General features: G+C 42.6%; 1 protein-coding gene across 1 annotated transcript in view; it reads left to right on the forward strand.

Annotated features, from left to right (window-relative positions):
* The window catches only part of FAM81B (family with sequence similarity 81 member B), a 70,038-nt gene that overhangs the window by 11,186 nt on the left and 46,561 nt on the right, over positions 1-12,291 (forward strand). Inside the window, 1 exon segment of the mRNA XM_003785983.3 lies at positions 8,689-8,932. Within this exon segment, the coding sequence (XP_003786031.3) occupies positions 8,689-8,932 (244 nt within the window).

A 12,291-nucleotide genomic window follows, 5' to 3' on the forward strand; every position in this document is an offset into this window, starting at 1 on the left:
TCTCCGTGTTCTATGTTGACCTGAGGACACAGGCTCTGCCTCCCTCTCCATGTGTGCTCTCCGTGTTCTATGTTGACCTGAGGACAAAAGCTCAGCCTCCGTGTCCATGTGTGTTCTCCGTTTTCTATGTTTATCTGAGGGCACAGGCTCTGCCTCCCTCTGCACATGTGCTCTCCATGTTCTGAGCTCCATTTTAATCTGAAGTCATAGGCTCTCCCTCCTCCACATGTGTATTCTCTGTGCTGTGTATTCTTATCAGGACATTGGTCATGTTGTATTAGAGACCCACCCTACTCCAGGGTCACTTCTTTTGAGCTAATTAATTTTGCAATGACCCTATTTCCAAATAAGGTCACTTCTGTGGTACTGGGCTTCAAGACTTCAATATGTACTTTTGAAGGACACGACTCAACTCATAACACCTGTGGAAGAACACGAGTGTCACACTTTATACATTTCAAAGCACTTCAGTTATACTCCTCAGCCAATTGGGAAGGTTAGGAGTCATTTTTTCCACCGCACACAAAAGGAGGCCTCTTCTGGGCAACCTAATAGAGGCTACAGATAGTGAGTGGCAGAAGCAGACCTTGAACCCAATCTTCTTTCTTGATGTATGCCATTCCTTGCCCCCAGAGACTCACATAACCCCTCACCACAAAAGAGCAGGTTAATGTGGGAAGGTATCTCAAGAGGGCCACAAGTTGCTATAGGAATCCCAATCATCATCAGAGCAATTTGCTCCTGCAATTTATATATAGTTCACCTTTAAGCAGGACCCAGACATTGTTGGCAGGGACTCTCTTGGAATCCTTGCCACCTTTAATACCGCCATAAGAAAAAAAAGCCAGTCATGCCAGGAACATCATTAATTTTATTGAAAATTCTGCTGAATGTGGAGTTTGTCTTAGTGTGCGTGAAGTTTCACTGGGAAAGATGCACAACCAGAACCTTCTCCAGCCTCCTGGGCTGTGCCCCTGTTTGCAGTTGTCTCTTCTGGGGCCTTTCCCAGTGTGAGCCCCTTGTGGCCCGGCCCCACTGGCCTTTGTCTTGGCTCTTCCTGGACTGTATCCACCAGAACTCAAATTGCCTCCCTCAGCCCCAGAACGCTCAGCTCAACATAAAACTCATCAGTGATGGCTTCTATAGCTACGCAATTCTGCCAGGATGGTTATAGACAAGGAATGGAGAAGCTATAGAAAAAAAAATTTTTTTTCTATTTCATCACTCCCGGCACACCCACAGAGTACTTTTTGTGAGACATCAAAATATTCTCCAAAATTTCACTTTAGATTTTTTTTGTAAGACTCGATACATTCAGAATGCAACTAGTCATATAATAGACCTCATAAAATGTAGACTTTTCTCTTCAGTTATGCCTTTTCACATTCTAGAAAAAGGTTTACATTTTCAAATTTTAGTCTCTGAGTATTACAGGTTGCCAAAATGGTTACAGAATCTCCTAAGTAAATTTAGTTCTCTATTCACAAGAACAGAACAGGCCGGGGGGAGGCGGGGGGCGAGGCTCTGTGTACTAGTGCGTCTGCCAGGCACAGCCCAGCTGGTGCAAGTCACACTGAGTTGCAGAAAAATAGAACTCAGGGTTTGTGGAAAATCTGTCCAGATTTACTTGTCAGCTACATAATCAATGATCTATGTGAAGCCCAGGTATCTCCCTGAAAAGGCTCTCTGGGAATTCTTCCTCCTGTGGTTCATCCTCCCTCTGGAATAGTCTGGAATACTCAGTTATTTCTTTTCTTTCACAGTTAAATTAAAATATAGGTCCCCTTAATATTACACACTAAATAAGCAGTGAGGTTTCATTATTTACGATCAGGGAGAGAGCTCAGTTTTTAAGCCCTGGGATGATCTGATGATTTGAATTCCGTAGCATAAGGAATCTCTTAGAAGATTGATGAATACTGTGTTTGTTATTCTAGTCGTTGATTTAAGGAGGTCAATTGAGAGACAATATTCTCTTTCCTTATGGCAATGGCAATAGGTAAAAAGTAGAAGCTATTGGGTGGGCCCTGTGGCTCAAAGGGAGGGCGCCGGCACCATATGCTGGAGGTGGTGGGTTCAAACCCAGCCCCGGCCAAAAACTGCAAAAAAGAAAAGAAAAAAGAAAAATACAAGCTATTTATCTTATAGAATAAGATAACTAAGATAAACTACGTAAATAAAGCTAAACAAAGCAAGAGATGGTATCTCACTAAGCTCAAGTAAGGAGCAACAGTAAATCTCAGGCATGATAAGAAATTTCAAAAAGGAAAGCTTACCAGTAATCATAAATTAAAATACGTTTTAAAGATGAAGGAAAAGAAATAGCAACAGTTTAGCTTTTGTGTAAGTCGCTTAGTGTGTTTGCAGGCTACGGCATCTATCGTGCAGCAGCAGCTGCAGCCCTCCTCAGAGGCTCGCGTCACTGGGACAAATAGCCACAAGCCGCAGGCCGCAGGGGAGCAGGGTGGCAGGCGGGCTCCCCAGTCCTCTGCGGGCAGTCCGCTTGCCCTGGTGGCTCTTCCTGGATCCAGTCCTGGCGTCTGTCAGCCAACAGCTCCCCCGGAGCGCGTGCACGGCCCTGCCCTGGGCTCAGGCGCAGCTGCACCCGCGGGCTGCATCGCCCCTGCTACAGGCTTCTCCCTTGTCATCTCAGAACTTACAACCACACGGCAAAACAGGCTTCTGGGGACTGTTAAAAATGAAGCCGTGGAAACCCGTGCTTGGTAATTGGTGGAGCTTGTGTTCTGCCCTCCGTCTGTCTGTCTTTCCCACTTGTCAGCTGCTCTGAATGTCTGCAGAAGTGGAGAGCTCATGTTTCCTATTTCAATTTCGGTATCTTGTTCTTCTCTGTCCTGCCTTTGGTCATCCACTGATCCGCACCGCCAGTCTCACACTGGTCAGCGGTGCTCAGGCTTCAGGGCCGGGCAGAATCGCGTGCTCCTACTCTCCCTGCCTGCCGCAAGATACGATTTAGACTATGGCCCGCGGGCCACATGCAGGCCGCCTAGGTCATTTATCCCGCCCTTCGAGTGTTTCTGGCCCCGCTGCCTGCCCTGCTTAGCAGCCAACTCGTCCCGGGGCCCACAGTCCCGCCCTCCAACGGTCTGAGGGCCTGTTTAAAGTGAACTGGCCCCTGTTTAAAAAGTTTGAGGACCCCTGATTTAGAGGGTCAGTAGGAGAGCCACGGAATCTGTATGCTAACCACACCCCTGCCTCCCTTCCCCTGTGATATAAATTCAAGTTTCTTTTCTTTTCTTTTTTTTTGGAGACACACTCTCACTCTGTCACTGTGGCTAGTGTGCTGTGACATCACAGCTCACAGCACCCTCATACTCATCGGCTCAAGCGATTCTCTTGTCTCAGCCTCCCCAGTAGCTGGACCTACAGGCACCTGCTAGTTTTTCTACTTTTAGTAGAATCGGGGTCTTGCTCTTGCTCAGGTGGTCTTGAACTCCTGAGCTCAAGCGATCCACCCACCTCAACTTCCCAGAGTGCTGGGATTACAGGTGTGACCCACAATTACTGGCCTAATTCAAGTTTCTTGATGAGAAATACTGAATTAGATGAAGTTGCTCAAGGGGCAGAACCATTATATCCTGTGTGAACTACAGTAGATATTTAGTAAATACTTGTTAAGATACATTTTTACTTCAGCTGACATTTTTACTGATAAGTTATTAGATACTGGTATAGCACTTTCAACTGCACATAATAGAAAACCCGGTCAAAAATGGCTTCAATGCAGGGACACTGGTCAGCTCATATAACAAAAATATGTGGAATTTGGTTAACTCAGTGGCAGCCAGGTGTGTTTTGTCCTTCCTCCCTGCCATTCTCATCTCCCTTGTGATCACAGATGGCCTCAGCAGTTCCAAGCATCTCCCACAGATGATAATATCCAGCAAAGAGAGGGACACTTCCCTCCATGTGAACTTGACCTAGAAGCCCCACAGTAGGTTTCGCCCTATTGGCCAGAGTTGCTTCACATGCTCCTGCCAAGACCAGCTGCATCTCAGCTCAGAAGAAAGGAGTCACCATGACTAGTCTGCTCCCCTCGCACAAGGTCCCGGGAGTCAGGAGGATGAGCTAAGTTAGGCAGAAGTGGGGACTACTGGGAAGTTAACCAGCAGTGTATGCCACACTGAGAACACTAAAGAGAAAACAAATTCTAAATTTGGGAGTTAATGCCACATAATTTACAAGGACTGAAGACTAAAGAGCAAATACTTTCACCTGCAAATCCAGGCTGCAGATTGTCTAGACATCAAAAAGCAACACCAGCTCAAAGAAAACAATGAGCAAAGCTGCCATCCACTGCTGGGGTACACGTCGCTGTCACCAGGGTGCCACATCTGCTTCTCTGCTGCCTCTGATGCACAAGTCTGATCCATGGCAGCACCATCAGTGCAGTGGGGTTTTAGAGGAATGGATTTTGTATGTATGAGGTAGCATTTGGTAATTTTCCAGAAGAACATTTTTGAGCTAAATGAGTTGTACATGAAATCCGACTAATGAAACCCCTTAGCAAAGCTTTCTCTGTTCCTCAGTTATTCAGGCAACAGGAAACAGGAATCTTAGCCCGGCTGTGGCTATTCTACATTGCTAGAAAAAGTAAACTATAAACCTTGAGGCTCCAGCAACCTGTGATTTTACGGAGCTATCTCCCTGCCCCTCACCCCCACCCCGGTTTTCTAACAACTAAACTGTAAGGGAGAAATCCCATTAGAGGAGTCAGTCAGCAAATACATATACAAAATATGACTTGTTATGAGGTCAGAAATCAGTACACCAAGGGTTTTGGTCATAACCTGTACTTGAGAACAGTATAACCAATCGCTTTAGCACGTGGGCTCTGAATGACCTAGGACCACTTAAATACTCCCTGAATGGGTTTTGGCCATAATCCAGAAAGACACAATCTCAGTCACCATAATTCTGAATATCAAAATCCTGAAGAATCAAAATCTTAAAAATATAATTCTAGAAAAAGTAATTTAAAATTTGTAAAAGACATTTATGGGGTAGTGCCTGTGGCTCAAAGGAGTAGGGTGTCGGGCCCCATATGCCTGAGGTGGCGGGTTCAAACCCAGCCCCAGCCAAAAACTGCAAAAAAAAAAAAAAAAAAGACATTTATTTACATTTTAAAAAGGAAATTAGAGAAACACATAAAAACACAACTGAAGTCCCAGTGCAGCAGCTCACACCTGTCATCCTACCACTTTGGGAGGCCAACGCAGGAGGATTGCTTCAGGAAAGGAGTTCAAGACCAACTTGAGTAACATAGAAAGACCCTATCTCTGTAAAAAATAAGAAAAATTTGCCAGGCATGGCAGCACATGCCTGTAGTCCCAGCTACTTGGGAGGTTGAGGCAGGAGGATCTCTTGAGTCCAACAGTCTGTGGTTGTAGTGAGCTATGATGCACTCCAGCCTGGGTGACAGAGTGAATACCTCATAGTCCCCTTTACACAAAAAATTAGACAAGAGTAACATCCAAACTTGTGCAAGCATAAACATTCAGGTATATCACTAACAGTTACACAGGTATCATACTCATGAGCAAATTAACTGTATTCATAAATGAATTGGTCAAAATGCAAAGTGAGAATGTGCACATCAGTATGGCTGGTGATTGTGTGTGCCCTGCTTATAACCGGAGTCATCTGAGCACCATGATGGCTGACTTAAGACTCCTAAAGTGCCCTGCTTATAACTGGAGTCATCTGAGCACCATGATGGCTGACTTAAGTCTCCTGAAGTGTCCTGCTTATAACCGGAGTCATCTGAGCACCATGATGGCTGACTTAAGTCTCCTGAAGTGCCCTGCTTATAACCGGAGTCATCTGAGCACCACGATGGCTGACTTAAGTCTCTTGAAGTGCCCTGCTTATAACCAGAGTCATCTGAGCACCATGATGGCTGACTTAAGTCTCCTGAAGTCCCTGCTTCATAACCGCAGTCGTCCGAGCACCATGATGGCTGACTTAAGTCTCCTGATGAGATCCATCAAACACCTCAGTGGGCCATCATCCCCTGTGCCCAAGATCTCAAGAAATTTTACTGTTCACGAATGTCAATTTACAAGAGGATGTCCTCATTATCGAGGAAGTTTCAACATCTATAGGTACATGTGCACAGTACTTACAGAGTCAGTGTTATGATAATGTACTTTCCTGGAGTCAAATTTGAAAAAAACACATAAAATGAACTAGAACCCTCAAAGTCTTGCCACAATTTGTGCCTGCAGTATTGCAAATGTTGTGAAGATAAAATACACAGCATAGCAAATTGTAATAATAATTATGCTGACAACTTAAAATAGTGGGGAAAAAAATTTTTAAAAACTAAGAAAATTCGACATGTGAGAAAGTGTATTACAGGGATAGGCTATGGGATGTTGCATGGAGCTGGTCCCTAAGAGCTGACTAACTTGCACAATTAACTATGTTTTAAAGTCTTGCATGACCATAAATACCTATTCCATATCAGCATGAGCATTTCCTATTAAATTTTTCCATCTTCTTTTTTTTAAATTTCAGATTAATATGAGGGTACAAATGTTTAGGTTACATTGTTTTTATTTCTAAGATAAAGTCAAGTTGTAGTTGAGCCCTTCACCCTGAGGCCTGCTGAACACATTGTGCACCAATCACCCCCTCTCCTCCCGAACCTCCTCTCCCATCCCCCTTACTAAAATATATTGTGTTTTTCTTTCATGTGGACATGTAGTTGTTTATATATTGGTTTCACATTAGTATTTGGTGCATTGGATACTTTCTTTTCCATTCTTCAGATACTTTACTAAGAAGAATGTGTCTCAACTCCATCCAGGGAAACACAAAAAAATGCAAAGTTTTCACCTTTTCTTATGGCTGAATAGTACTCCATGGTATACATATATCACAGTTTGTTAAGCCATTTATGGGTTGATGAGCACTTGAGTTGCTTCCACATCTTAGCAATTGTGAAATGAACTGTAATAAACATTCTAGTGCAAACATTTTTCCATCTCCTATGTCATACTTCTGTGTGGAAACCTGTCCCACGGGCACTCATATATGGAAACAATACTGAGGATTGAACACCACCCCAGGCCTTCCTATGCTACCACACACATAATTATTTTTGAAGCAGTCAGTAAGTACATTGGCTTCTTAGGGAAAGGTGGCTTTAATTAACTAGAAGTTTCTGAAATGTCACCCACTGGAAGGAATGCCCATGCAGCAAATGATGCATTTTATTATATTTATTTATTTATTTATTTGAGACAGAGTCTCACTATGTCAGCCTCTGGTGGCATCACAGCTCACAACAACCTCCAACTCTTGGGCTTAAGCAATTCTCTTGCCTCAGTTTCCCAAGTAGGTGGGATGACAGGCACTCACCATAACACCCACCATTTTTTGGTTGCAGTTGTCATTGTTGTTTAGCAGGCCTGGGCCAGGCTCGAACCCGCCAGCTTTGGTGTATGTGGCCAGAGCCCTACTCACTGAGCTATGGGCGCCAAGCCAAATGATGCATTTTTAAACCAAAGTTTTCATCATTTTCATATGGTATGGCCAATCTACTCATCTGAATTTTCCACCAAATGCATTGGGCTAAATGAAAAAAGAAACACTTCACAGGTAACGCCCTGAAATGTACTTTTACTAGATCACAAACAATGCCAACTCCATTACTATGGCTTGGGCATTCAATTGAAATCCATTTTCTGGTCCTTTGGATAATGGCATAAATGTATTTATTATCTATGTACAAATGACTCAATTAAAAAAAGATAAAGAAAAAAGAAATCTATTTTCTTCCGCAAAAGTCACCATGTCTTCATGAAAATATAAAGGGCTTCACTTTTCTGTCATCAATACTTAAATGAGTGGTAAGTTCTACAATCTTAAGATCCAACAGAAGCATGAATTGTATATAGTTGATAAAAAAAAAAATAGCGGGGACAGTTTGGAAAGTGCCAGCCGTGAGCCAAAGTGAAGCATGAGCTAGTTAGATTTTGTGGTAAGTAGAAGTCTAATCCTTAACCAAGAACAGCTGCCTTTTATGGTGCTTTCTAACACATGTTTGGTGCAGAAGGTTCTGAGCTTGTCCGATTTTCTGTGCTGTCTGACCAAGGGCATTTTTCGAAGGCAAGCATTATGTTATATGTGCAGGGACAGAGGCTACAGGATTGATTAATCTGATAGGGGAGAATTCTTGTATTTTTCACCTGCGTTTCCAGTTCTCTTATGATCATCAAAACACTCAAAGCACTGGGGGTAAATCTTCCACATCGTCCCCTCAGCTTCGCACACTGATCTCTGGTAACACCCCCACAAAGGCACTCAGAATATCACTTTTCCAGGTCTCCAGGCATTCCTCAATCCGGTCAAAGGGACACCTAAACTCAAGTCTGCATTCCCCTGTGTCAGCGGGGCACCTACAGCTTCTCCGGCTTTAGCTATTCTTCATTTCTGAACAGAAACAATTAACAAGGTGATAGCTCCACCTACCACGTGCAACTATCCTTTGTACAACTGAAAACGCACTCATCCCACCCCCAGAATCTGGCTTTCGGGTTTTAATCTTTTGTAATTAAACCAAACTTGTCTCAGAGGAGAAAGCAAAGGAGTAGAAGTGAGAACTCAAGCTCTGGTTGTCGGCTTGTTCTTACAACAGCCCTGCTGTTTCCTTTTCCTGACCAGGAGACTGCCTTTTCTTCCTGCCATTCCAAACACCCAGAGGAGTCAGCTGGAAGACAGGCTGGACAGCCAGGAGCGCACTGTGGCTTTCCTCCTGGAGCAAGCCTTCCGCATCAAGGAGGACATCAGTGCTTGTCTCCAGGGCACTCATGGCTTCCGAAAGGAGGAGTCGCTGGCCAGGAAGTTACTGGAAAGCCACATCCAGACCATCACCAGCATCGTCAGAAAGCTCAGCCAAAACATTGAGGTAGTCCTCTGTTTCCTGTGTGTGGGCCTCATTGCTTAACAAAGGTTATCAACCACCAGGGTCATTTTTCAAATACCAGGACAGAAATGTGTCAGTATTGTTTGAGCCTAAATGATAACATTTTGGTTGCCTAAGAAGGAAACAGTTTAATTTTTCAACTGCTCATTTATGCCAAAAAGTAGAAGGAATGAACTTCGATTCAAAAAATATTTTTCTTTCTTTTTCTTTTCTTTTTTTTTTTTACCCCCTGGGTAGAGTGCTGCGGCATCACAGCTCATAGCAACCTCAAACTCTTGGGCTCAGGTGATCCTCCTGCCTCAGCCTCCTGAGTAGCTGGGACTACAGGTGTCCACCACCACACCCAGATAATTTTTCTATTTTTAGTAGAGATAGGGTCTCACTCTTGCCCAGGCTGATCTCAAACTCTTGAACTCAGGCAATCTGCCTGCCTCAGCCTCCCAGACAGAAAATATTTCTTGTATATTTATTTTGTGGCAGCAAAGACGACTGGTTAACATTACATCAGATGGGGCTTGGTGCCTGTAGCTCAGTGGTTAGGACGCCGGCCACACACACCAGGGTTGGTGCATTCAGACCTGGCCCGGGCCAGCTAAAACAACAACAACTACAACAACAACAAAAAAAGCTGGGCACCTGTCATCCCAGCTACTCAGGAGGCTAAGGCAAGCGAATTGCTTAAGCCCAGGAGTTTGAGGTTGCTGGGAGCTGTGACGCCCCGGCACTCTACCGAGGGTGATACACTATTAGACTCTGTCTCAAAAAAACATTACATCAGATGTCGTGCTAAGGTGTTTAGGTTAGTGTAAATCTCCAGGGTTCTATTGATGTAATCATTCCAAATAGGTTTTCATAGTGCACTGGTAATACTATAATTGTAAAGAACCATCATGATCTGATGCCAGCGATTTCTCTGACCCTGCCCCAACCCTTCTTTCCTTCATTCTGGCAACCCTGGCTGCCCAGCTGTTCTGAGGATATTCCAAACACTCTCTGGCCTCAATGCATTTGTGATTCGCTGGATCATTTTCCCCCAAGACACTCCTAAGAAATGGCCTTCTCTACCTGTAAGACAGGATCTCCTGTCACTTTATAAAACAGCACACTCCCCACCCTAACAGTTTCAATCTCCCTCAAATCTTATTCTATTTTTTATCACATAGCCCATCCTGCAAACTACCATGGTCTATACCTCAGAACTCCACAGTTGCCCACCTCCCTACACTGACCCCCTCCTTCACTGACCTAATTTCCATAGACTAGACATGCACCACATGTACATATCAGTACAGGAGACCTAGTTCTTTTCTTTCACCACCTCCCTATGTTGACCAGTTTGTTAGAGTGTCACCCACAGCCTTCGGCGGCCAACTTACAGAGGTTGGCCTGTAATCCTCACACTCTGGGAGGCTGAGGCAGGTGGATTGCTTGAGTTAGCAGTCAGAGACCAGCCTGAGCAAGAGAGAGATCCCATCTCTACCAAAAAACAAAAATAAAAACATGAAATTGACCTAATAACAGCTTCCTCATGAATTTGTATTTAAGGGCAAGAATACTTATTAATTTATTTATTTTCTATCTGTAGGGTCTAGTAGACCCCATAATACCTTTGAGAGTGTGGAAAGTTAGAAATTCTCAGTGAACTTTTTTAAAAGGCACATCGTTGGTATCTAGCAGAGATTGCATTGACCTACACAGTTAATACCACTTCTCAAAGTGATTAAAGGTATTTCTGAGCATAAAAAAATAAGAAAGTGATCAGAGGCAAGCAGCTCTGTGCCTTTTAAAATGACTACGAAATCTAGCAAATATAGCAGATCCCTAAAATAAGATCCTAATTTAGGACTCCAAACTTCTTGGTTTTAAAAAGAGAACAGCATTCTTAGAAACACTAACCTGTTCCTAAGAATGTTCTATATTTTGATATAGGTGGCTATTATATAGTTGAGTACATTTGTCAAGATCCATCCAGACATACACTTTGATTTGTTAGTTTTAATGTGTATTAATTATACCCTGCTAAACTACTCCACATTCAAAGGGAAAAAAGTTTTCGGATCTCTAAAGATCTTGTTCAGAGTTTCTTTTCTTAAAATAATTGATTACCTTATATTAAATTGGAAAAAAAAATCCAAAGCTTTTTTTTAAAAAAGACAAAAACCAAAACCTCAAAATATTTGCAATACTAGTTTGGCATAGCTAGGGAAAATAATGAAGATCGTCTGTGCGGAAAACTGAATCAGAAGACATGTTAATAATATAGTAAATAATTATAAGCTCTGAATGCAGGAATGGATGCTATTCAAGTATTTTAAAAAACCCAAATTCATTGACCAAGTTAGACCATTTGCAACTGGCCAGCAGGACAGATTCTCTAAAACTTGACTCAGGTCCTGAAAAGGAATGAAAAAAAGTCTTTTTAGTGCAGTAGTTAAGTTGCTTATTCCTAATTTGAAGACTTAAAATTAATTTTCTCTAACTCAAAAAGAAAAAATTTTTGCATTATATTGTTTCGTCGTAAGTTTTTCTCCCTTAATTTATAAAAGCAATACTGTTCATTGTGATTATTTTGAAAATGGGGGGGGGGATTTCTTATAATTTTACCACCAAACGGCAATCTCTACAAACACCTAGATGAATCTCCCTATTGTCCTTCCAAGGGTTCCATTTAGGAGTCTGAGACTATCATAAGCACAATGTTTAATACAAAATTACATCACAAATTCCATCACAGGGCATTAAAAACTCTTTGCATGGTAAATACCCTGTGCTTTGCTTAATTATTCTCTTAATGTTGAAATATTTAATGTGTTTATGCTAAATACGTGTCTGCATTTGCATTTTTCCCACAGTAGCTATTCTTAGAACTGTAACTACTAGGGTATGGACATTCTTGAGATATGTTACCAAATTGGTTTCTGGAAAGTTTATACTAATTTACACTTCCATTAACATTATTTAAGAGTGCTTTTTTCACTGTGCCTATGCCAGCATTGAGATTTATTGTTTCAATCTCTTCTGATTTAGTAGGACAGGAATCAGAAATGAGATTTTTCCCCCTTAACAAAGGTGTTGAATCCAGTTTTTAAAAGTGACTATTTAAAGTGACAATTTAATTTCTTCTGTCAAAGATCTGTTCATTTCTTATGTTGATTTATCTTTTGGGGTTTTAGAACTTTTAAATCCAGCTCGGCGCCTGTGGCTAAGGCGCCAGCCACATACACCTAAGGTGGTGGGTTCAAATCCAGCCCAGGCCCTCCAAACAACAATGACGGCTGCAACCAAAAAATAGCCAGGCATTGTGGCGGGCGTCTGTGGTCTCAGCTACTTGGGAGGCTGAG

This window comes from Otolemur garnettii, unplaced genomic scaffold (genome assembly GCF_000181295.1).
Source record: "Otolemur garnettii isolate 467f Iridium unplaced genomic scaffold, OtoGar3 scaffold00017, whole genome shotgun sequence".
NCBI lineage: Eukaryota > Metazoa > Chordata > Mammalia > Primates > Galagidae > Otolemur > Otolemur garnettii.